The sequence below is a fragment of the Rhinoderma darwinii genome, chromosome 4 (assembly GCF_050947455.1).
Source record: "Rhinoderma darwinii isolate aRhiDar2 chromosome 4, aRhiDar2.hap1, whole genome shotgun sequence".
Lineage (NCBI taxonomy): Eukaryota > Metazoa > Chordata > Amphibia > Anura > Rhinodermatidae > Rhinoderma > Rhinoderma darwinii.
This window is the reverse complement of record NC_134690.1, coordinates 151,916,066-151,942,876: the sequence shown is the minus strand read 5'-3', so window position 1 is coordinate 151,942,876 and position 26,811 is coordinate 151,916,066. Positions and strand designations below refer to the sequence as shown.

The following is a 26,811-nucleotide window of genomic DNA, read 5'->3' as shown; positions in this document are numbered from 1 at the left end:
ATCTACAGGGGCTGTGTGTGTGACGCTATTTACAGGGGGATGTGTGTGTGGCGCTATCTACAGGGGGATGTGTGTGTGACGCTATCTACAGGGGCTGTGTGTGTGACGCTATCTATAGGGGCTGTGTGTGTGAAGCTATCTACAGGGGTTGCATGTGTGACGTTATCTACAGGGGCTGTGTGTGTGACGCTATCTTTAGGAGCTGTGTGTGTGACGCTATCTACAGGGGGATGTGTGTGTGACGCTATCTACAGGGGCTGTGTGTGGCGCTATCTACAGGGGCTGTGTGTGTGATGCTATCTACAGGGGAATTGTGTGTGACGCTATCTACAGGGGCTGTGTGTGTAGCGCTATCTACAGGGGCTGTGTGTGTGATGCTATCTACAGGGGCTTTGTGTGGCGGTATCTACAGGGGCTGTGTGTGTGGCGCTATCTACAGGAGCTGTGTGTGTGATGCTATCTACAGGGGCTGTGTGTGTGATGCTATCTACAGGGGCTGTGTGTGTGATGCTATCTACAGGGGCTATGTGTGTGATGCTATCTACAGGGGCTGTGTGTGACGATATCAACAGGGGCTGTGTGTGTGACGTTGTCTACAGGGGCTGTGTGTGTGGCGGTATCTACAGGGGCTGTGTGTGTGGCGGTATCTACAGGGGCTGTGTGTGTGACGCTATCTACAGAGGGATGTGTGTGACGCTATCTACTGGGGCCATTGTGCACGTAGTGCTTTACTATACAGTGTTTGACACAATTATATTCAGGAGCGCAGTGTTTGGTGCTATTATTTACTGGCACAGTGTGTGGCACCATGATCATTTTATTTTCGTTTATAGGTGTAGAAATGTTGGAAAAGTGAGAAACAGAAGACATCTAAGTGGCAAATTCTGCAGAAATGGGTCATGAAGTCTGGACTGTATGGAGAAGAAAAGAGGAAAAAAGTTACCAGAATCTGAGAAGTCATCACCTGTGAGTCACTAGATTTATAGAGAATCTGTCACCTCTCCTGACATGTTTATTATAGGAAATCCTTGTGTTTCACAAAAAGTCTTTGTGCAGTCCAGGACTGATAGACAAATGCATGTTACCATTCCCCTTGTCAGGAGGATGTGTCCCTGCACAGTGTGATACTGTCAGCGATGGTTGGAGACTGTCAGTATGTAGGGACACAGCCCTTTGACAAGGGGAATTGTAACACCCATTTGTTAATGCTTGCACAAAAAGGTAGTGTTACGGCGCGGCGGGGGAGAAGGGGGGCCCAAGTTTGGGTAACAGCCCAGGGTCTATAGTCTACTTAATCCGCCACTGCTAATAGGGCTGTGCTGGGTCTAGTTAGACTCAGCAGCAGTCTGTCAGTAACGGCACCCGGCGATCATGTGACCAGTCACATGAGCACCAGGAGCAATAGAGACAGCGGCAATGTTCTATTTTTTTTTTAACCGTGTTTGGAAACTTTATGGAGAAAAAATCGTTTTCTGCATTGCCACATTCTGAAAGCCATAACTTTTATTTTTTATTTTTTTATCTAGCACTATGAGGGCTTGTTAATTTAACAGAAGTTGTATTTTTTCATTGCCTCCATTTTGTAGTACATACAGTTCATAATATGGCTTGCCTTTTGTTCATTTTATTGGACTGGGGGTGGAAAAAAACCAGCAATGCTGCAATTATTTTTTGGGAGCTTTTTGCGATGTTTTCCAAGTAGTATAATATGTTAGTTTATGTGTTGTTACAATTGTGGCAATACTAAATATTTTAAATGTTACATTTTTTTTAGATCAGTAGTACAAGCAAATTTAACATACCTTTTTATATATCTTATTAGAGAAAAATGCCTCTTTCTCCACTTATCAGGCTCCTTTCTGCCCCCCCCCCTCCCCTGTTTACTCACCTTGAAGTTACGGCTAAATCTGTCTCCTCAAGATGAGACAGACTATCAGCTCACTGAAGGATCAGGTTACAGCTGACCATAGAAGCCTTAGGAGATTGGAGGGGGAGCAGGAGCAGACAGAGAGACACGCACAGAAGCTGCAGCCTCACCCCAGTGCAGGATTCACAGCTACACTGTTCATTATTGCTGTATGATGTCCTCCATGTTTCTGCTGCTATTATATGTGTGATAGATAGACATAGGAGAGCAGGATTCTTACCTGCTCATTCTGAAAAGTCACTTGAAAGGTTGGGCATGCTTTAAAAGTTAAACAGCAGGTCATTCTTGGCTGATTGACCTAGTGAGATTAGATGACTTCATTCTCTTTCTTTATCTATCTTTGTATCTTTCATGGAGTTCACTAATGTATCCTACATTAAATAAGTTAATAATAAAGCTATTTTCAAACCACATCAAATTTAAATCAATACATGATAAAAATTGCATCATTTCATTATTTTCTTTCTATCTCCCACAGCTATAACTACTGTGAACAACGTCTTATTGCTAATTAGCAACATCCTACTAATTAAGTTTTGTGCATAATTACCAACTACCGAGTCTTCAAAATGACTTTGGAAATTACACTGCTGTGAACATGGTGAACTTTTCGTTCTGCTGAAGAAACAAGTCTATAAATGATGAATATACTTCTATTCAATGCATACCTGTCTTGTAAGCAACACCACCCAGCAGTCATCACACATGATATCTGCTTACCTGTTTTTAAAAGAGAAAATGGAAATTCACTATTTATTAAGTTAACATCACTATGTGGCAGGTATATGTTTACATATATAAATTCATGTATATTTTCGTTGCTTTTAAATTACATAGCAATAACTGTAATTGTACTTGTTACTGGGACTTTTTCTAAGTACATAATAACTGGGGTTACGTCAGAGGGTGTCTGGAAGCTAGATTTCCCATTAGTATTTCCACCAGATTGGGCAGCCACTTCTTCATTCAAATCAATAGGAATAACAGAAACCATGGAAATTACTCATTAATTTATTTCCATAACTCTCACTTATTTAAATAGGTAGGTGGTGCTACAGTTATTTCATTATTATAATAATTGTCAGGACACATTCAGTCTGGACACTGATGGGGATCCCTGCTGACTCAAATTTTATTAAAATCCCTTTAGTAGCTTGGCTAGAAATATATAACTAGTATAGAAAACCCGTTACACGGGTTTGCTAGCAAAAGGAATGATAAGTATTTATAATTGTGCTCTTTGAGAATGACGTTGTTCATTACAGGCTTGTCTTACTTCTTAACGCCTTGTTTTGGGAATTGGTTTCTCGATGTTCCTGGCGTTCCTCTGCACTCATAGTTGCTCTTTTTATTCTCTGAGCCAAATATATATATGATGATTATCAGCATTGTCCCTTTTATAAGTGAGCGTGATCACATGTAGCATCTAAGGGACAATCCTGTTAATCAATATATATTATTGGATAACAAAAAACAGAGGATTGGAGCAGCACTGTCATAGAACGCCTAACTAGGCTGGTGCAAAGCTTGAAAAGTAAAGGAGTGACCTCTCCTTATGTATAAGATATTAAAAAAAATAGAGAACATGAAGCAGCTCTCAAAAAAAGTAGATTTTTTTATCCAACATCAGACCACAACGTTTCACCTTTTTCTATGAAGGCATTTTCAAGCCTTCATAGAGAAAATGCCTTCATAGAGAAAGGTGAAACGTTGTGGTCTGATGTTGGATAAATAAATCTATTATTGGATAACTATGCCTGCAATTCTCTTATGTAAAAGAATTGTGTCTTGGTATTTTTTTGAGATAAGGGAATTGCATGCACAGTAATTCCTTAATTACTCCTAATAATAAGAAAATCATTAATCAAATCAAAAATCGTCCATAGGGTTGACAAAAATCTAGATTTAATTTTTTAGCAAAATCGCCCAGCCCTACACACAGTGAAAACTCTGAGTACAGATAATTTAGTAGATGTTACCTGCAGTCCTATGTAACACCACAGATAACACAGTGATAACTCTCTGAGTACAGATAATGTAGTGGATGTTATCGGCAGTCCTATGTAATATCACAGACAACACAGTGATAACTTTGAGTACAGATAATGTAGTAGTGTTACCTGCAGTCCTATGTAACACCACAGATAACACAGTGATAACTCTCTGAGTACTGATAATGTAGCTATGTTACCTGCAGTCCTATGTAACACCACAGATAACACAGTGATAACGCTCTGAGTACAGATAACGTAGATGTTACCCTCAGTCCTATGTAACACCACAGATAACACACAGAGATAACTCTGAGTACAGCTAATGTAGTAGATGCACACACAGAAATATATACACATACAGATACAGGGGCGTAGCAAAAGGCTCATCGGCCCTTGTGCAAGAAGTCAGCTAGGGCCCCCCTGCCCCTTCCCAATAGCACCAGTCACTGCGCACGCCTATGCCCAGCTGCCTTGCCTGACATACCCCATAAATGCCTCCCCAGTATAATGCTCCCCATAGCTGACCCCACAGTATAATGCCTCATAGCTGCCCCCACACAGTATAATGCCCCCCATAGCTTCCCACCCAATATAATGCCCCAATAGATGCCCCCACACAGTATAATATCCCCCATAGCTGCCTCCACAGTATATTGCCACTCATAGCTGCCCCATACAGTATAATGCCCTCATACAGTATAATGCACTTCATACAATATAATGCCCCCATACAGTATGATACCCCCATAGCTGCCACATACAGTATAATGCCCCCCTAAGCTGTGCCATACACTATAATGTCCCATACAGTATAATGCCCCCATAGCTGCCCCATACAGTATAATTCCCCCATAGCTGCCCCATACACTATAATGTCCCATACAGTATAATGCCCCCATAGCTGTCCCATACAGTATAATGCCCCACACAGTATAATGCCCCCTATAGCTGCCACATAGAGTATAATTTCCCCCTACAGTATAAAGACCCCATAGCTGTCCCATACAGTATAATGCCCCCATACAATATAATGCATCCCCATAGCTGTCCCATACATTATAATGCCCCCATACAGTATAACGCCCTCCATAGTTGCTACATACAGTATAATGCCCCCATACAATATAATGTCCCATACAGTATAATGCCCCCATAGCTGCCACATACAGTATAACACCCCCATACAGTATAATGCCCCCATAGCTGTCCCATACAGTATAAGGCCCCACACAGTACAATGCCCCTGTAGCTCCCTCATATAGTATAATGTCCCTATACAGTATAATGCCCCCATAGCTGTCCCATACAGTATAATGCCCCCATACAGTATAATGCCCTCCATAGCTGCCCCATACACTATAATGTCCCATACAGTATAATGCCCCCCATAGCTGCCACATACAGTATAACACCCCATACACTATAATGCCCCCAAAGCTGTCCCATATAGTATAATGCCTCACACAGTATAATGCCCACCATAGCTGTCCCACATAGTATAATGCCCGACACAGTATAATGCCCACCATAGCTGTCACATACATTATAATGCCCCACACAGTATAATGCCCCCCATAGCTGCCACATACAATATAAAGCCCCCATACAGTATAAAGACCCCCTTGCTGTCTAATACATTATAATGCCCCCATAGCTCTCCCATACAGTATAATGCCCCCATACAGTATAATGCCCCCATAGCTGTCCTATACAGCATAATGCCCCCATACAGTATAATGCCCTCCATAGCTTCCACATATAGTATAATGCCCCCATACAGTATAATGCCCTCTATAGCTGCCCCATACAGTATAATGCCCCATACAGTAAAATGCCCCCACAGTTGTCCTATACAGTATAATGCCCCCATATAGTATATTGCTCCCTCAGCAGCTACCATATGAGCCCCCCTTCCATACCCAGTATAATGCACCCATATGTACGTACGTAATGAAAAATAATAACATAATTACTTACTTATCCCCGTTCCCACGACGGGTGGTGAATCCTTCTCCTCCGGTCTGTGCTTGAGTGACTCGGCGCAGACAGGCGCGATGACGTCACTACATCGCGCCTACCTGCGCCGAGCCGTTTGTGGCACTGTGAATGCTGGAACAAGGTATTGAACTGCATTGCACTGAACTGTATTTGCGTCCAGAGGACGCAAATACAGTTGGAAGAGCGGTCAGCCCTGTCTGGCAATGGGGGCTTGGGTTGGCTTGGGGCCCGGTCATAACTGCTACCGTTGGTGACCCCTATAGCTACTCCACTGTACAGATACATATATAGGCACTTAGACGCACATACCGGAACTTATACGCACGCAAACAAACACAGAGACACACAGACAAATAGAGGCACAAATAACAAACAGACTGAGCACTCACATCTCTTTCCTCATCGGCTTCTTGCAGGTAGGCTGTGGGCGGAGCTAACTGTGCCTTGGACATCACGTTCTTGCCAAATATATATATGATTTTATTGCACAAAATATTTACATAAGCAACTTTAAAAGGATCTTTACTCAATCTAGAAATACCCAATTTAAAGCTTATATGCAAGGAAATGGCTCTCTCTCCCCTGTAGGTCATTGACTTTTCTCTCCCCCATTCTGGCAGCTGCCTATTTGAAGGGTTATTAACATCTGAGACATAGGATATCCACAGGATATGCCTGCTTTGAGACCCACATCTAAATCGAGAATCGGGATTTCTCCATGAGCAGTGCCCTTGTCCATGAGCTGTGTCTGGTATTGCACCTCAACCCTATTTACTGTGATAAAAAAATCAGTCCATGGGAAAGAGTGTTGTTGTTCCTGGGTAAAAAAAGGCAGACCTTTTTCAAATCCTGGAGAACTCCAGCAATTTTGTGTCCCTTGTATGTGGTAATAGTATAGTCTGCACATCTCAGTAAACTTGGTTTATTTTTTAAGTTACCTGCAATTTCATTATAAATTGTAAACAAGTTTGGTTAGGAATTTTACCCCCTTTTTTCAATGCATGGTCCCTAGTTTTATCTGATCCCCTAAATATACATGTAATATTACATAAAAATGCCAAATCTTGAATATGTTCACAATATTTCAGATGATATAGTTTTGTGGGGGGATTGATATTAGGTGAATTCCTGCAGTACTTGAAAATTAGTTTTTCAATTATATTTTCAATTATTCAAAAATGTCTTGTTCCTCAGGGTGTACTATTAAAATGCTGTATTTTTATCTAAATTGGATGTCTTAACACGTTATTATAGCTGTTTTTTATCTGACTGTCCTCCCCAGTGATCTGAGTGGAAACGCTAAACATTTTATTGCTAGTTCCCAGGTTGCATGTTGTGCGTCGTGTTGATATTGCTACAACAACATAGGAGTACTTTACCATTGTGCTATCAGCCAGGTAGGTACAGAAAACAGGAGCTTCACGATAGGAATAAAATAGACTAGACATGACAGACGCAGAAGGAGATTGTAACGTCCGTGGTCACTGACCACGAACTCCTTCCATCCAGTCGACGCCCTTCTGTCCAGAGATGTCTGCACATGCGGCCGTCTTGTTCCGCAGTGACCACCAGGGTGCGCTCGCGAGCTCAGTACAGACTTGAGAAGCCAAAGCGCACGCATGTGGGTAATTGAGCTGATTGCTCCCTGGGCTATAAGAAGGTCCCAGCCCCATGCTTCCATGCCTGAGCGTTGTTTGTCGTATCCTAGTTTGTCTTGTAAATGGCCTCCTAGTGTTTTCCAGATCCAGTGTCCTGTTGCTGTATCCTGTGTCCTGTATCCCATGCTATCCTGTTCCAGTGCCGTGTTGTGCTGTAGCCGTGCTGTGCTGTACCTACGCCTGTCCTGCTGCTCCACGCCTGACGTCTACCTGCTGCCTAGTCCAAGCTGAGCCTGCCTTGCTACTGTCCGAGCTGCCACAGGTACCTTATACCAACTGTGAACTGTGACCTGCACCCTGTTGGCCAGCTGCCATACCGCCAAGGCGGTACAGCCCAGTGGGTCCACGAACCCTAAGTGACAGTATGCTCAGGCCACGGACCCCTCTGGTCGATCCAAGACCATGACAACGTCTCAAGAGAAGCGGGTGGATATGCTAGACCACCAGTCTCGACAGGACCAGCTGCTCCAGGCCTTGAACATTCTCGCACGTCGGCAGGAGGCACGAGCTGCCTTTCCTCCTACTACACCTCCTGGCAGTACTATTCCTCAGACTACACCTCCTGACAGTGTTGATCCTCGTTTTTCTTTGCCACCTCCTGACCGCCATGATGGAGAGACAATCTTGGGTAAAAAGGGACTCCCGTCTAAATTGTTCATACCCGTGACCATAGTGTCCGGTGAGAAAACGCATCAGTTCTCTGCATATCTGGACTCTGGATCTGCTGCTAATTTCATTTGTAGAGACCTGGTGGACCTGCTCCAATTGCCCACTACTCCTATGGAGATCGTTAATGCTTGCATCAGTAAATGGACTACCTCTGCCAGACCCAGTTATAGCTGTGACTAAGCCGCTGAGACTAAAATTAGGGGCTCTCCACTCCGAACGTCTACCGTTCTGTCCTGTCCAAGGCCGTTAACCTCGTGCTGCTGGGACTGCCTTGGCTCTGACTTCATGCCCCAGTCCTGGACTGGAACTCTGGAGAGGTTCTCCAGTGGGGCCCCGAGTGTCACAGCCGATGAGTGTATCCAAGTACTTTTGAGCTGTCTTTAAGGCAAAGTTAGTGCCAAAGTTACACCAACATGTATGGCTATAGGAAAACGGATGGGACACGGTGATAACTAACAGAAACCACTGCACTTGTGCATGTTGTATGCTTAATGCATTGTTAAAAAAAGGTACAAAAATTAACCATTTTTGGCAGCAGATGCCTGCCAGGGTTCAAACATATAAGGTGGTAAAAGAAGAAGCAATGGCTTTTGACAAGCCCTCAAAAAATGTACCCTTTATGGTGGCAGATGCCTGCCGGGGTTCATCCATACATGGATGTAAAAGCAACAAGCAATGGCTTTTCACAAGCCCTCCAAAAATGTACCCTTTTTATTGGCAGATGCCTGCCGGGGTTCAACCATACATTGATGTAAAAGCAACAAGCAATGGCTTTTCACAAGCCCTCCAAAAATGTACCCTTTTTATTGGCAGATGCCTGCCGGGATTCATCCATACATTGATGTAAAAGCAACAAGCAATGGCTTTTCACAAGCCCTCCAGGTCTGCTTGTAGCAGATGGCAGTGGAGGTGTATTGGTGGTAGTAGAGGTAGCCAACGGACAGCAAGGGTGGTGGTAGTAGTAGTAGTAGTAGTAGCAGCACATTAAAAAAGACTGGACAGTCACAGACAAAGCCCTGTGGTGGGGCAGGCCTGCTTGTAGCAGACGGCAGTGGAGGTGTATTGGTGGTAGCAGTGGTAGCCAACGGACAGCAAGAGTGGTGGTGGTATTAGTAGCAGCACATTAACAGACTGGACAGTCACAGAACAAAGCCCTGTGGTGGGGCAGGCCTGCTTGTAGCAGACGGCAGTGAAGGTGTATTGGTGGTAGTAGAGGTAGCCAACGGACAGCAAGGGTGGTGGTAGTAGTAGTAGCAGCAAATTAAAACAGACTGGACAGTCACAGACAAAGCCCTGTGGTGGGGCAGGCCTGCTTGTAGCAGACGGCAGTGGAGGTGTATTGGTGGTAGTAGTGGTAGCCAACGGACAGCAAGAGTGGTGGTGGTATTAGTAGCAGCACATTAACAGACTGGACAGTCACAGGACAAAGCCCTGTGGTGGGGCAGGCCTGCTTGTAGCAGACGGCAGTGAAGGTGTATTGGTGGTAGTAGAGGTAGCCAACGGACAGCAAGGGTGGTGGTAGTAGTAGTAGCAGCACATTAAAACAGACTGGACAGTCACAGACAAAGCCCTGTGGTGGGGCAGGCCTGCTTGTAGCAGACGGCAGTGGAGGTGTATTGGTGGTAGTAGAGGTAGCCAACGGACAGCAAGAGTTGTGGTGGTAGTAGTAGCAGCACATTATCAGACTGGACAGTCACAGGACAAAGCCCTGTGTTGGGGCAGGCCTGCTTGTAGCAGACGGCAGTGGAGGTGTATTGGTGGTAGTAGAGGTAGCCAACGGACAGCAAGAGTGGTGGTAGTGGTAGTAGCAGCACATTAACAGACTGGACAGTCACAGGACTAAGCCCTGTGGTGGGGCAGGCCTGCTTGTAGAAGACGGCAGTGGAGGTGTATTGGTGGTAGTAGAGGTAGCCAACGGACAGCAAGGGTGGTGGTAGTAGTAGTAGTAGCAGCACATTAAAACAGACTGGACAGTCACAGGACAAAGCCCTGTGGTGAGGCTGGCCTCAGGCCTGCTTGTAGCAGACGGCAGTGGAGGTGTATTGGTGGTAGTAGAGGTAGCCAATGGACAGCAAGAGTGGTGGTGGTAGTAGTAGCAGCACATTAACAGACTCGACAGTCACAGGACAAAGCCCTGTGGTGGGACAGGCCTGCTTGTAGCAGACGGCAGTGGAGGTGTATTGGTGGTAGTAGAGGTAGCCAACGGACAGCAAGGGTGGTGGTAGTAGTAGTAGCAGCACATTAAAACAGACTGGACAGTCACAGACAAAGCCCTGTGGTGGGGCAGGCCTGCTTGTAGCAGACGGCAGTGGAGGTGTATTGGTGGTAGTAGAGGTAGCCAACGGACAGCAAGGGTGGTGGTAGTAGTAGTAGCAGCACATTAACAGACTGGACAGTCACAGGACAAAGCCCTGTGGTGGGGCAAGCCTGCTTGTAGCAGACGGCACTGGGGGTGGATTGGTGGTAGAAGTAGTAGCAGCACCAACAGCGGCACATTAAAAAAAGAGTGGACAGGACAGAATCCCGTAGTAGCAGGCGGCAGTAGCAGGCGGCAGCAGCAGCAATGTCAGATCTAATCAATGGCATCAGGCACAAGGGTTTTAAAATCCTCACCGATCCACGCTTGATTCATTTTCAGAAACGTGAGATTTTCCAAGCTGTTGGCGGACAATCTTGTTCGCTTAGGGGTGACGAAGCCCCCTGCCGCGCTGAATACCCTCTCTGACGCTACACTGGAGGGTGGACAAGACAGTACACCCATGACAAACTGGGCCAGTTTTTGCCAATGATCCAATCTGCTGACCCAGAAGTCCATGGGGTCTGGGATCAGGATTTCTGACGGAGAAAGGGCACAGTTCAGGTTCGAGTGAACCTGGTTGTTTAGGTGCTGGTGATGGTGAACATCCCTTTGGTGACTACGATGTGTGTCAGGTCGGGGTATTGGATGTAAAAATGTTGTCATCATATTTTCCAAACTGAATTGGCTGTTGCTGCTGCCGCTGCTGCCGCCTATTGCAGAGGTAGCTCTGCCAGAGGTGGTGGAACGATGAGACAGTGAGGAGCGGAGAGTGGCCCCCCGGTCAGACATGCTTGCAGCAGGTGTTTGCCGTTTGAAAGCCGTGACAAGCTGGCTGCATAGCTTCTCTCGATAATAAGCCAATTTTGCCTCCCTCTCGGATGGCGCAAAAAACTCCCCCATTCTGGCTTTATACCGAGGGTCTAAAAGTGTGGCTATCCAGTACTCATCTCTTTGCTTCATGCTAACAATACAACAGTCAGCGCGCAAGTAACGAAGCATACAGCTCGCCATCCTGGCCAGCGTTTCAGAGGGCCCGGTTGGTTCCATCTCCGCCCCATACTGCCATGGTTGTCCATCATCAAGGTCGTCGTCAGACTCGTCATCATCATCATCATCATCATCATCATTGTCATGTTGTGCAGCTGCCTTGTCCCCTATCCCTTCCTGTGATTCCATCTCCAAATCCAGCTCCTCTTCAGGTCCTGTTTCCTCATCCTCATCCTCCTCCTCCTCAACATCCATAGCCAGATGGGATCCTTCCTCCATCCTTTGCTGAATCATCGCTGTCAGCGTTTGCACCATAATGAATATCAGCGGCATAACATCGTTCATTCCGCTAGCGTTACGGCTCACAAATCGTGTGGCCTCTTCAAAGGGCCTCAAAACGCGACATGCGTCTCTAATCAGCTGCCAGTGCCTGAGCTCGAAATTACACTGGCTCCAAACGCTGCCCGTCTGCTGCATCAGGAAATCATTCACGGCTTTCCGCTGTTTGTACAGACGGTCCAACATGTGTAGGGTGGAATTCCAGCGTGTTGGAACGTCGCAAATCAGGCTGTGTTCTGGGAGATTGTTTTGACGCTGCAAGTCCAGGAGGGCGTGCTTAAATGCATACGAACGTCTAAAGCGACATGGCCAGCAAACCCTTCAAACCAACATATGACTTTAAGAAGCGTGTTATGACCAGATTGATCACATGTGCCATGCAAGGAGCATGTGTCAGGTGACCTAGACGCAGTGCAGCCACAACGTTCTTCCCGTTATCTGAGACAACATTGCCCAGTGTGAGTTTCAGAGGAGACAGCTCCTGCCCTGTGTGGCTTTTCTCGCCCAGGCTCAGCAGGTGTAAGACAGCGTTGTGGCGCTTCACCTTGCACCTATGAAAAGAGGAGGGAGGAGGAGTGGAAGATACGCTGTGTCCTGTCGGGGACGGGAAGACCTCCATTGAGGAGGGCAAGGAGGAGGAGTAGGAGGAGGAGGATGGTAGGCGCCTGGTGTCCGGAGTTGAACCAGAAAGATACAAGCGTGGAGGTGATAATGCCTGGCATTGCTGCGGTGGTGCATCGGACTGCAAAATATTGACCCAGTGGGCCGTGAAAGACATGTACTGTCCCTGACCATAGTTGCTGCTCCACGTGTCGACGGTGGCATGTACCCTGCTGCACACGGATAATTGCAAGGACTGGCCCACCTTTTTCTCCACGTGCTTGTGCAAGTCAGGGACAGCTGTTTTGGAGAAGTAATGTCGGCTAGGTATTCGCCACCTAGGCTGAGCGCACGCCATCAATTGCTTGAAGCCGGCGGAGTCGACCAGGTGGTACGGCAGCGACTGCACCACCAACAACTTAGCCAGGTGTGAATTAAGCCGCACGACAAGTGGATGACTGGGTATATATTGTTGCTTATTGGACAACGATTCCGTAATGGATAACTGACGGGACGTAGGAGGAGCACTAGATGACAGTGATGATGATGACAACGAGATGGTGGATAAGGCCTGGCTACTACTTAGATGACAGGGACTCGGAGCAGCAGCAGCAGCGGCAGAGGGATCTTCATTAGATGTACATGATGGTGGGGCATGTTGATTGTCCCACATGGCCTTGTGATGCCGCTCCATGTGTTTACGTAGAGCGGTAGTTCCTACATTGCTGCCCTGCCCACGCCTTACTTTCTGCTTGCAGATACGGCACTGTGCCATGTTTTCGTCCTCCGGGAAGGTACAGAAAAATTGCCACACGGCAGAGTACCGTAAAGAGGTAGTACCACGTCCACCACCACCACCACCACCCGAGCTTGCCCCTTGTCTGGCAGGCTTTTTTCGGGAGCCTACACCAGTAGCAGCAGTGTCGCCGTCACCGGCTCCTGAGCTGACCCTACTGCCTCAACGTTTTGCAGATTGACTTCTGCCCCTACCTCGGCTTGGCTGTTTATCACTGCCAGTGCTGCCAATACTACCCTCCTCCTCTGACGCCATCATCACCTCGTCACCTGGTTCCCACGTCCTGTCTAAAACAACATCATCATAGCCCTCTTCATCATCCCCGCCACTTCTGTCACTGTGTTGTGAATGTGATGTGACATCATGGCGGGCTCCATGCCCCCCCTCATTACTACGTCTGCCACCACGGCTACCACCAACACCCCCACTACCACAGCTATGCGTCTCGGACACCGCTTCCACCTCCACCACCGCCACAACACACTCCGTTGGCTGACTCACGGAAAAAAAATCATCATCACTATGTTGTTCAGTAATATCTTCCTTTGCACCCGAGGAGATGTCTCTTAGGACTCTAAGGAAAGATGGCTTCCCGCTAGGAAGGGGGAGTGAAGACATAGATGATGGAATGGAAACGTTAGAAATACCCATATTACTACTGTCACTGTGCCAAGGAACTGTAGAGGATCTGGAATCCAACTAAACCTGGCTTGAAGCCAGATTGTCAGAGTCTTCCTGCTGAGATGACCGCGAGCCAGCCAACCAGTCCACAATGGCCGTATTGTCTAAAGTAACCCGCCCACCGGAGGAGATGGACAAGTCTGGCTTGCTGATACTGCTACTACTACCAGCAGGCACATGGCTGCTACTACTAGTGGAACTGGGCACATGTCTTGTGCCACAAATGCTGGTACTGGGTCTGGCACCAACAGATCCAACATTTGGACTGGAAGAGGACATGGCATGGGTGTTTTTTACTCTACCCCGTCCTTTCACAACCTTTTTTTTACCAGACATTTCACTGCTGGAGTGCAGCAAGTTGAATCAAAACCCCGGGGATGAGCCCCTTATAAAAGCATATTCACACACTGGCTTGGCAAATGGCAATGAATGAGAATTTCTATCAGCCATTGTGCACTGACTCAGGGAATGCTGGCCCTGGGCGTTGTAGTACTACAAAGGCTGCCTCAGCTGCCTGTATTGCAAGTTGGATGCAACGGGGATGAGCCCCTTCTAAAAGCGTATTCACACACTGGCTTGGCAAATGGCAATGAATGAGAATTTCTATCAGCCACTGTGCACTGACTCAGGGAATGCTGGGCGTTGTAGTACTACAAAGGCTGCCTGTATTGCAAGTTGGATGCAACGGCCCGGGGATGAGCCCCTTATAAAAGCGTATTCACACACTGGCTTGGCAAATGGCAATGAATGAGAAATTCTATCAGCCACTGTGCACTGACTCAAGGAATGCTGGGCGTTGTAGTACTACAAAGGCTGCCTGTATTGCAAGTTGGATGCAACGGCCCGGGGATGAGCCCCTTCTAAAAGCGTATTCACACACTGGCTTGGCAAATGGCAATGAATGAGAATTTCTATCAGCCACTGTGCACTGACTCAGGGAATGCTGGGCGTTGTAGTACTACAAAGGCTGCCTGTATTGCAAGTTGGATGCAACGGCCCGGGGATGAGCCCCTTATAAAAGCGTATTCACACACTGGCTTGGCAAATGGCAATGAATGAGAATTTCTATCAGCCACTGTGCACTGACTCAGGGAATGCTGGGCATTGTAGTACTACAAAGGCTGCCTGTATTGCAAGTTGGATGCAACGGCCCGGGGATGAGCCCCTTCTAAAAGCGTATTCACACACTGGCTTGGCAAATGGCAATGAATCAGAATTTCTATCAGCCACTGTGCACTGACTCAGGGAATGCTGGGCGTTGTAGTACTACAAAGGCTGCCTGTATTGCAAGTTGGATGCAACGGCCCGGGGATGAGCCCCTTATAAAAGCGTATTCACACACTGGCTTGGCAAATGGCAATGAATGAGAATTTCTATCAGCCACTGTGCACTGACTCAGGGAATGCTGGGCATTGTAGTACTACAAAGGCTGCCTGTATTGCAAGTTGGATGCAACGGCCCGGGGATGAGCCCCTTATAAAAGCGTATTCACACACTGGCTTGGCAAATGGCAATGAATGAGAAATTCTATCAGCCACTGTGCACTGACTCAAGGAATGCTGGGCATTGTAGTACTACAAAGGCTGCCTGTATTGCAAGTTGGATGCAACGGCCCGGGGATGAGCCCCTTCTAAAAGCGTATTCACACACTGGCTTGGCAAATGGCAATGAATGAGAATTTCTATCAGCCACTGTGCACTGACTCAGGGAATGCTGGGCATTGTAGTACTACAAAGGCTGCCTGTATTGCAAGTTGGATGCAACGGCCCGGGGATGAGCCCCTTATAAAAGCGTATTCACACACTGGCTTGGCAAATGGCAATGAATGAGAATTTCTATCAGCCACTGTGCACTGACTCAGGGAATGCTGGGCGTTATAGTACTACAAAGGCTGCCTGTATTGCAAGTTGGATGCAACGGCCCGGGGATGAGCCCCTTATAAAAGCGTATTCACACACTGGCTTGGCAAATGGCAATGAATGAGAATTTCTATCAGCCACTGTGCACTGACTCAAGGAATGCTGGGCGTTGTAGTACTACAAAGGCTGCCTGTATTGCAAGTTGGATGCAACGGGGATGATCCCCTTATAAAAGCGTATTCACACACTGGCTGAGTAGTGAGTAGTGGATGAGCCCCTTCGATTGCTGGATTCCTGGCTTTTAGATTCCTAAAGCTTTCCCTTACTGCACAGAGATGCTATCCCTACAGCTCCTGTCTCTAAAATGGCCGCTGAGCTCCGTGCATAGACTTTTATTGCAGGCTTGAGCCCGCCCCTATGCTGCCTCCCGATTGGCTGGGAGAGCCGTTTGCAAGGCTTTATGGGGTAGCCTGATGTCAGGTGATATTGTGAAATCCTCCATTTTACATCTAACATGTGGCAGGCTCCAAAATGTAGCCGGGATCGGTCAAAACGGGTTCGGCCGAACCCAGTGAAGTTTGGATTCGCTGCGAACCGAACTTTTCCCGATGTTCGGACCGAAACCGGGTTCGGTTGTCCCGATTCGCTCATCTCTAAAGGAGAACTTGGAGAGGGGATTAATCGGAAGTCTTCCTCCCCGGCAGGAGCCGGGTTCTTCTTCGTCAAAAAAAAGAATGGCTCCCTGCGTCCTTGTATTGACTACCGGGTTCTCAACCAAATCACGGTGAAGAATCGATATCCGTTGCCGATGATCTCTGAATTATTTGATCGTATACGTGGTGCCAACATTTTTTCCAAACTAGACCTGCGTGGGGCTTACAACCTAGTCCGGATTTGCAAGGGTGACTAATGGAATACTGCATTTAACACCCGTGATGGACACAATGAGTATCTAGTAATGCCCTTCGGGCCAGTGTAATGCTCCCGCGGTCTTCCAGGAGTTTGTTAATGACATTTTCCGTGACCTCCTCTATGTTCGTGTTGTGGTCTACCTTGATGACATATTGATTTTTTTCTCCAGATCCTGTGACTCATCAGAGACATGTCCGTCAAGTTTTGCTGCAGTTGAGAGAATCGTCTGTATGCTAAATTGAAGAAGTGCGTGTTTGAAAAGGGTGCTCTACCCTTCCTAAGCTACATTGTTTCGAATAGAGGTCTCATGATGGATCCTGAAAAGGTAAAGTCTGTTAGGGATTGACCACGCCCTCAAGGCTTGAGGGCCATACAGCGCTTTCTGGGATTCGCCAATTTCTACAGACAGTTTATTCCAAACTTCTCCTCACTGACATCTCCTATGTCTGACCTCACTAAGAAGGGCATGAACGCCAAGGTGTGGACTCCTGAGGCAGAGTCCGCATTCAATAGCCTGAAGAGTGCCTTCACGTCAGCTTCTATCCTCCATCATCCTGATGTTTCTCTACAGTTTACATTGGAGGTGGAAGCATCCTCTGTCGGTGCTGGTGCACTCCTGTTCCAGAGAGGTTCCAAGGGCAAGTCTATTGTAGGTGGATATTTCTCTAAGCTCTTCTCTTACGCAGAACGCCAACTACTCAATTGGGGATCGGGAGTTACTGGCCATCAAGTCGGCCCTGGAGGAGTGGAGACATCTACTAGAGGGAGCAGCTCATCCCATCATGATTTTTACGGACCACAAGAACCTCACCGATCTCCAGATGGCCCAACGGCTGAATCCTCGTCAGGCCAGGTGGTCGCTGTACTTTACCAGGTTCCAGTTTGAGCTCAATTATCGCCCGGCCAACAAAAATGTGAGGGCCGATGCCTTGTCCAGATCTTTTGAGACAGAGGACACCAGGGAGATGTCACAGAACATTATTGATCCGTCTTGCATTGTCTCTGTCAATCCCCTGCAAGTTGGGGACATTCCTCCAGGGAGGACTTTTGTACGCCTGGCTGACCGAGGGAGAATCCTCCCCTCGGGACACTCCTCTAGACTGGCAGGCCATGCGGGGACCCGTAAGACCCGAGATCTGGTGGTGGTCTGGTTTTCGAAGATGGCCCACTTCGTTCCTCTGACCGGCCTTCCTTCTGCTCCTCTACTGGCCAAGCTGTTCATCCAACACATCTTCCGCCTGCACGGCTTACCGCAGCACATTGTGTCTGATCGGGGGGTTCAGTTCACCTCGAAGTTCTGGAGAGCCCTCTGCGGACTCCTAGGTCTAAAGTTGGACTTTTCCTCGGCCTACCATCCTCAGTCCAATGGTCAGGTCAAGAGGACCAATCAGATCTTGGAGAACTACTTACGCCACTTCATCTCCAAGCAGCATGATGACTGGGTGCAGTTGATTCCATGGGCTGAATTATCGTACAACAATCATTCCAGCGAGTCCACACAGAAGACACCGTTCTTCATTGTCTACGGCCAACACCCACGAATTCCTCTCCCGATGCCTGATACATCCGAGGTACCAGCTGCTGACACGGCTTTTAGGGACTTTCTGCAGATCTGGCAGCAGAATCAATCCTCCATCCTGCTGGCGGTCGACCGCATGACTCGGAAGGCGGACACTAGGAGAAAAGAACCTCCTCAGTTTATTCCACCAGGAATATTCGACTGAGGGTGCCGTCGTACAAATTTGCTCCCAGGTTCCTCGGACCCTTCAAGATCCTACAGAAGATAGGCAGCATATAGCTATGAACTTTATCACTGACCTACCTCTCTCTGCTGGATGCAGTACTGTCTGGCCCACTTCGTTCCTCTGACCGCTCTTCCTTCTGTTTCTCAAGTGGCCAAGCTTTTCACCTAACACATCTTCCGCCTGCACGGCTTGCCGCAGCATATTGTGTCTGATCGGGGGGTTCAGTTCACCTCAAAGTTCTGGAGAGCTCTCTGCGGACTCCTAGGTGTAAAGTTGAGCTTTTCCTCGGCCTTCCATCCTCAGTCCAATGGTCAGGTCGAGAGGATCAATCAGATCTTGGAGAACTACTTACACCACTTAATCTCCAAGCAGCTTGATGAATGGGTGCAGTTGCTCCCGTGGGCTGGCTGACCGAGGGAGAATCCTCCACTCGGGACACTCCTCTAGACTGGCAGGCCATGCGGGGACCCGTAAGACCCGATATCTGATTGCTCCTCATTTCTGGTATCCCCTGCAAGTTGGGGACATTCCTCCAGGGAGGACTTTTGTGCGCCTGGCTAACAGAGGGAGAATCCTCCGCTGGGGACAATCCTCTAGACTGGCAGGTCACGCTGGGACCCATAAGACCCGGGATCTGATTGCCCATCATTTCTGGTGGCCCACGCTGCCCAAGGACATTTTGGACTTTGTTTCGTCCTGCTCAGTGTGTACAGTTAACAAGGTCACTCACTCCAGACCTGCTGGCCTACTCCAGCCAATGCCTGTGCCCGATGCTCCCTGGCAGCATATAGCTATGGACTTTATTACCGACCTGCCTCTCTCTGCTGGATGCAGTGCTGTCTGGGTGGTGGTGGTTTGGTTTTCAAAGATGGCCCACTTCGTTCCTCTGACCGGCCTTCCTTCTGCTCCTCTACTGGCCAAGCTGTTCACCTAACACATCTTCCGCCTGCACGGCTTGCCGCAGCATACTGTGTCTGATCGGGGGGTTCAGTTCACCTCAAAGTTCTGGAGAGCTCTCTGCGGACTCCTAGGTGTAAAGTTGAGCTTTTCCTCGGCCTTCCATCCTCAGTCCAATGGTCAGGTCGAGAGGATCAATCAGATCTTGGAGAACTACTTACACCACTTCATCTCCAAGCAGCTTGATGAATGTCAATCCCCTGCAAGTTGGGGACATTCCTCCAGGGAGGACTTTTGTGCGCCTGGCTGACCGAGGGAGAATCCTCCACTCGGGACACTCCTCTAGACTGGCAGGCCATGCGGGGACCCGTAAGACCCGAGATCTGATTGCTCCTCATTTCTGGTCGCCCACGCTGCCCAAGGACATTTTGGACTTTGTTTAGTCCTGCTCAGTGTGTACAGTTAACAAGGTCACTCACTCCAGACCTGCTGGCCTGCTCCAGCCATTGCCTGTGCCTGATGCTCCCTGGCAGCATATAGCTATGGACTTTATTACCGACCTGCCTCTCTCTGCTGGATGCAGTGCTGTCTGGGTGGTGGTGGTCTGGTTTTCGAAGATGGCCCACTTCGTTCCTCTGACCGGCCTTCCTTCTGCTCCTCTACTGGCCAAGCTGTTCATCCAACACATCTTCCGCCTGCACGGCTTACTGCAGCACATTGTGTCTGATCGGGGGGTTCAGTTCACCTCGAAGTTCTGGAGAGCCCTCTGCGGACTCCTAGGTCTAAAGTTGGACATGAATCGGATCCTCAGTCCAATGGTCAGGTCGAGAGGATCAATCAGATCTTGGAAAACTACTTACACCACTTCATCTCCAAGCAGCTTGATGAATGGGTGCAGTTGCTCCCGTGGGCTGAATTCTCCTACAATTATCACACCAGTGAGTCCACAAGGAATACACCGTTCTTTATCGTCTATGGCCAACAGCCACGAATTCCTCTCCCGGTGCCTGATACGTCCGAGGTACCAGCTGCTGATACTGCTTGTAGGGATTTTCTGCAGATCTGGCAGCAGACTCGATCCTCCATCCTGCTGGCGGTCGTCCGCATGAAACGGAAGGCGGATACAAAGATGAAGAAAACCTCCTCAGTTTCTTCCTGGCACGAGGGTCTGGATATCCTCCAGGAATATTCAACTGAGGGTGCCATCATACAAATTTGCTCCCAGGTTCCTCGGACCCTTCGAGATCCTGCAGCAGATCAACCCTGTCGCCTACAAGCTTCGGCTACCTCCTACCCTCAGGATCCCCAACTCCTTCCATGTCTCCCTCCTGAAGCCAGTGGTTCTCAACCCGCTTTACCAAGACTCCTGGACATTAAAAGAGTAAGAGGAAGAACCTTTTATTTAGTAGATTGGAAGGGGTTTGGTCCAGAAGAGAGGTCCTGGGAGCCAGAAGAGAGTCTCAACGCTCCTACTCTCATTAAGAGGTTTCTCTCCCGTTCTGGTCCCAAGAAGAGGGGGCGTAAGAGGGGTGATACTGTAACGTCCGTGGTCTCTGACCACGAACTCCTTCCATCCAGTCAATGCCCTTCTGTCCAGAGATGTCTGCACATGCGGCCGTCCTGTTCCGCAGTGACCCCCAGGGTGTGCTCGCGATCTCAGTCCAGACTTGAGAAGCCAAAGCGCATGCATGTGGGTAATTGAGCTGATTGCTCCCTGGGCTATAAGAAGGTCCCAGCCCTATGCTTCCATGCCTGAGCGTTGTTTGTCATATCCTAGTTTGTCTTGCAAATGGCCTCCTAGTGTTTTCCAGTTCCAGTGTCCTGTTCCTGTATCCTGTATCCCATGCTATCCTGTTCCAGTGCCGTGTTGCGCTGTAGCCATGCTATGCTGTACCTACGCCTGTCCCGCTGCTCCACGCCTGAAGTCTACCTGCTGCCTAGTCCCAGCCGAGCCTGCCTTGCTACTGTCCGAGCTGCCACAGGTACCTTATACGAACTGTGAACTGTGACCTGCACCCTGTTGGCCAGCTGCCATACCGCCAAGGCGGTACAGCCCAGTGGGTCCACGAACCCTATGTGACAGAGATGAAGCAGTAATAAAAACAAAGAAGTACATGTGATCAAAAACAGCTCTCTATGGCCTTCCACTTACAGCCAGCGCAAATTATAGTGCCAACTGCAAGTGAAATATTGTAAAGAAACATTCATGAATGTATCAAATCTTTGTAAGTTGAGTGAGATGTGCTATAAACCTTGATGCCCTGTGAGAGATTGGGTTCATTTTAATAGAAAGTGACCGCACATCCATAGCCGTCTCTCCACCTGTGGTTATTGCTAAGACCGACCTGTTCTCATGATCAGTCGAGGTCCCAGTAGACAGACCTTTACTGATCAATGTTTATAAACATGCCCTTAATACATGTCCCCAAATTCCTTTATGGGAAAATCCATGTAAATATTTTGTACAGTTTATCCATCAACTAGAAGTGACCTGCAGTAATAGTTCATTTGGGCAGTTTATTATAAAGTGCTTCTTCCCATTGGAGTTACACTATTTATCAATTATTACAAATTATTAGGATGGGTTCGCACAGAGTTTTTTGCCGGCAGAAAATCTGCCTCAAAATTCAGTTTGGAATTTTGAGGCAGATTTTGCTCTGCCTGCACGCCGATTTTCGTGGCTTTTTTCGCCCGCGGCCATTGAGCGCCGTGGACAAATAATACAGCGAAACACGCTTTCTCTGCCCCCCATTGATGCCAATGGGAGGGCAGAGATGTAAATGCCCTTCTTTTTTTACCGCGAGCCGTATTTTTTGCTTGCGGGAAAAAAACGCCTCCGCTTCCCATTGAAATCAATGGTAAGCATTTTTGGGCGTTTTTTGGCGCATTTTCCGATGCGGTTTCCGCGTCAAAAAACATGTAAAAAAAACTCTGTGTGAACTGACCCTTAGGAAACCGCAAATTCATAATGTAAATTAATTACTAAAAACGCTCTATTTCAGAAACTGACCTATATAACAGCAGTCCCCTTGGACTTAAAGATTTACCTGTAGATATGTCTGCAGACTGCGGTTGTATCTTTATTACCAGTGGACCTACAACTACATACCTGTCACGTGGAGTTCGTGGAACCACTGGGCCGTACCGCCTTGGCGGTATGGCAGCTGGCCAACAGGGCGCAGGTCAAAGTCTATAGTTCGTATAGGGTACCGGTGGCAGCTCGGACAGTAGCAAGGCAGGATCGGCTGGGACTAGGCAGCGGTTAGACGTCAAGGACAGGCATGGAATATAGCACAGCACGACTACAGCACAGCATGGCATTTGACCAGGATAGCACGGCATACAGGATACACTGGGAACTGGAAAACGCTGGGAGACCATTTGCTTAGACAAACTAGGATACGACAAACAACGCTCAGGCACTGCAGCAAGGGGCTGGGCCCTTCTTATAGTCCAGGCTACTTCAGCATTAAAGACCGGTTCGCGCGCTGCTCCTTTAAGAGTGGGTATGAGCGTGCGCGCGCACCCTACGGGACCCAGCCGAGGTGAGTGGTAGTAAACGCTGGCGTCTCCTGAGGAGGAGACTGGGGACAGTGCTCGCCGACCCATGGCTGCGGCTCTCAGGAGGTGAGTGAACCTGATGGCCCGCAGCCATGGACATGACAGTATCCCCCCTCTTATGCCCTCTCTTCTTGGGGCCAGAGCGAGAGAGAAACTTATTCAGAAGGGTAGGAGCATTGAGCTTCTCCTCTGGCTCCCAGGACCTCTCTTCAGGACCAAACCCCCTCCAATCCACCAAATAATAAGTATTTTGTCTCACTTTCTTGGTGTCCAAGATCTCCTTAACCTCAAAGATGTCTGAAGGGCCGCTGGAGGCAACCGTAAGACTAGGAGTCTTGGTAAAGCAGGTCAGAACCATCGGTTTGAGGAGGGAGACATGGAAGGAGTTGGGGATCCTGAGAGTAGGAGGCAGCCGAAGCTTGTAGGCGACAGGGTTGATCTGCTGCAGGATCTCGAAGGGTCCGAGGAACCTGGGAGCAAATTTGTATGATGGCACCCTCAGTTGAATATTCCTGGAGGACATCCAGACCTTCGTGCCAGGAAGAAACTGAGGAGATTCTCTTCTCCTTGTATCCGCCTTCCGTTTCATGCGGACGACCGCCAGCAGGATGGAGGATCGAGTCTGCTGCCAGATCTGCAGAAAGTCCCTACAAGCAGTATCAGCAGCTGGTACCTCGGACGTATTAGGCACCGGGAGAGGAATTCGTGGCTGTTGGCCATAGACGATAAAGAACAGTGTATTCCTTGTGGACTCACTGGTGTGATTATTGTAGGAGAATTCAGCCCACGGGAGCAACTGCACCCATTCATCAAGCTGCTTGGAGATGAAGTGGTGTAAGTAGTTCTCCAAGATCTGATTGATCCTCTCGACCTGACCATTGGACTGAGGATGGAAGGCAGAGGAAAAGCTCAACTTTACACCTAGGAGTCCGCAGAGAGCTCTCCAGAACTTTGAGGTGAACTGAACCCCCCGATCAGACACAATATGCTGCGGCAAGCCGTGCAGGCGGAAGATGTGTTGGATGAACAGCTTGGCCAGTAGAGGAGCAGAAGGAAAGCCGGTCAGAGGAACGAAGTGGGCCAGACAGTACTGCATCCAGCAGAGAGAGGTAGGTCAGTGATAAAGTCCATAGCTATATGCTGCCAGGGAGCATCGGGCGCAGGCAATGGCTGGAGCAGGCCAGCAGGTCTGGAGTGAGCGACCTTGTTAGCTGCACACACTGAGCAAGAAGAAACAAAGTCCATAATGTCCTTGGGCAGCGTGGGCCACCAGAAATGATGGGCAATCAGATCCCGGGTCTTATGGGTCCCAGCGTGACCTGCCAGTCTAGAGGATTGTCCCCAGCGGAGGATTCTCCCTCTGTTAGCCAGGCGCACAAAAGTCCTCCCTAGAGGAATGTCCCCAACTTGCAGGGGATACAGGATACACTGGGAACTGGAAAACACTGGAGACCATTTGCTTAGACAAACTAGGATATGACAAACAATGCTCAGGCACTGCAGGAAGGGGCTGGGCCCTTCTTATAGTCCAGGGTGCTCATGGGCTAATTTAGCATTAAAGTACGGTGCGCGCGCTGCCCCTTCATGAGCGGGCACGAGCATGCGCGTGCACCCTACGGGACCCGGCTGAGGTGAGTGGAAGTGAGCGCTGGCGTCCCCTGAGGAGGAGACTGGGGCCAGTGCTCGCCGACCCATGGCTGCGACTGTCAGGAGGTGAGTGAACCTGACAGCCCGCAGCCATGGACGTGACAATACCACTGTTAAATTAGCTATAATAAGGGTGAAGTAGCACTTGAGTCCCAATGCAAAAGGCCATCCCAACTATCATGCTTTATTTACAGTACATTTTCGGCTTCCACAGACTCTGCAACCCCTATAGTAACGTCCCTGTGAACTAGAGTTGAGTTAAGCCCTCCTGGGCCAGGTTCTACTAGATGAAGACTTCAAAGGGTTGTCCACTTTGGACAATCCCTTTTGGGTTATAGTGGTCCCCTGGACAGGAACTGATTACAGGTTATCCCACTCTAAGGGCCCCCAGAAATCAGCTCTAATATGTGAGGGAACCGACCAGCAAGTGCTCATTCTCAGCTGCAGCATCGCCACTGGAGAAATGAAGCATTACACAGTTCCCTTTGAAATCAAATGGCTGTCCATGCAATGCATTAACAAGCTGGGTCCTCCAGAGGGAGAGACACTCTTTGTAGCAACTCTCTGTTCTGGCTAATAGATGAGGATCCTGTACAGAAGAACCCCATCCATTTATTCAGAGTACTCTACTAGTATATTTGAAAATGGGTTTTCTAAACCGGACAACCCCTTTAACATGACATACACCATTTATAAAGACTGGCACAGGTACTATTGTGGACAAAAGTGTTAAAAAATTGGCTTTCCTATACCTCAATGAATGATTTTGGGCAGATTATGTCTGTATATAGTACTTGTGCCAAATTCACATATGTTCATGTGCCACTATATGATTACATATATTTTACCCTACGTTTTCAATCTTTGCTTGGTTGCCAAACCTGCTAAACTCAATATACAGTCTTTAGCCCTGAACATTATGCTTTGAATCCTAATAGGCTCATATCTCCATTGCAGACACATCCATGCATGGTTAATTATTGTACAACTCTGCTCACAGGCAGATCATTTCCAGAAGGGTGAAAGAACCAACTTGACCTGCTTATGCAAGGGAATGACATTTTTATTTTGGGGAAATAACTTACCCTGATAAGTCATTTTGTGGCAGACCAAAGGTTTGTTCTTGAAACAGTTAACTCTTTCTTCACTACTGATGCAGTGATTCACTCATGCAGTTGACTGTGTTTTTCTTCAGTGTGCTATCTGAATTTTTTGTAGATAGCACACTGACTTATTTATTTCTATTGGGTTTTTTGCAGATCTGTTCAGCAAATTATAGAACATGTCCTATCCCTGTAAAATTTTGCAGACCTGGGCCACTCAAAAAGCATGTCTTAAGTTCCGCAAAAATAACGGAGCATTTCGTGGATACTTCACTAGGAAGTACCTTTGAAATCTGATCACTTGACATTTCTATGGGTGCAGACGACGAAATATGGATGACACACAAAAACAACACGGCTGTAATATATGGACATACAGAACATATTTTTCATCCCCACCTTCGAAGCCATAACTTTTATATTTCCCCGTTGACAAAGCCGTATGAGGGCTTGTTTTTTGTGGGACAAGTTCTAGTTTTAAATAACACCATTTATTGTACTAGTGTTTCAGAACACACAATAAGGCCAATATACTTTACTCCTTATGTGTATGAAGAATCTCAAGGGTTTTTAGCAATAGATGAACCAAGTCAAGAGAGTACAAAAAGAATCTAATAATACTTAAACCTTTTTTTTTTTCTTCTTCTTTTTCCAGGATTCACGTGCAGGATAAACAAACATGATATTTTAATACAGACGCGTTGATACCAATTTTATTTATTTTTTGTTTAGATTTTTACATAATAAATGGTAAAAGGTGTTTTTTTTTTTATTTTAGAAAAAGTTATTACATTTTTTAATAGTGTTCTATAATCCCACTCTGGGATTTCAACAGTTAATACTTCTAAATCGCAGTGTATTGTCCTGTCATTGTTATCCTATTAGGCTCCTAATAGGAGTACTGAGACGGCAGACCTGGGGCCCACGGTTGCATTGACAACCCGTCGGCTCCCCATGATTGCGTCCCAGGGGGGTTGGCGTGACAGAGGCAGCCCCCCTCTGTCTTAGGGGCCGTGGTCGCTATTGCTGCTCATATTGTTTGCCTCCTGAGACCATCTGTATACCTATCCGTGACCCTTCCGAGACGTTCACTTCCGCAGAGATCTCTTCCCAGTTCGATCCACATGTCAAGTCGCAAA

At 47.8% G+C, this 26,811-nt stretch overlaps 1 protein-coding gene across 1 annotated transcript in view; it reads left to right on the top strand.

Moving 5' to 3' along the window:
• MELTF (melanotransferrin) overlaps window positions 1–2,739 on the top strand; it is a 64,782-nt gene extending 62,043 nt beyond the window's left edge. The window contains exon 16 of the mRNA XM_075863661.1: window positions 2,406–2,739. Coding sequence (XP_075719776.1) covers window positions 2,406–2,473 — 68 coding nt within the window. The 3' untranslated portion in view covers window positions 2,474–2,739. The remainder of the gene's footprint in view (window positions 1–2,405) is intronic.
• The last annotated feature ends 24,072 nt before the right edge of the window (window positions 2,740–26,811 follow it).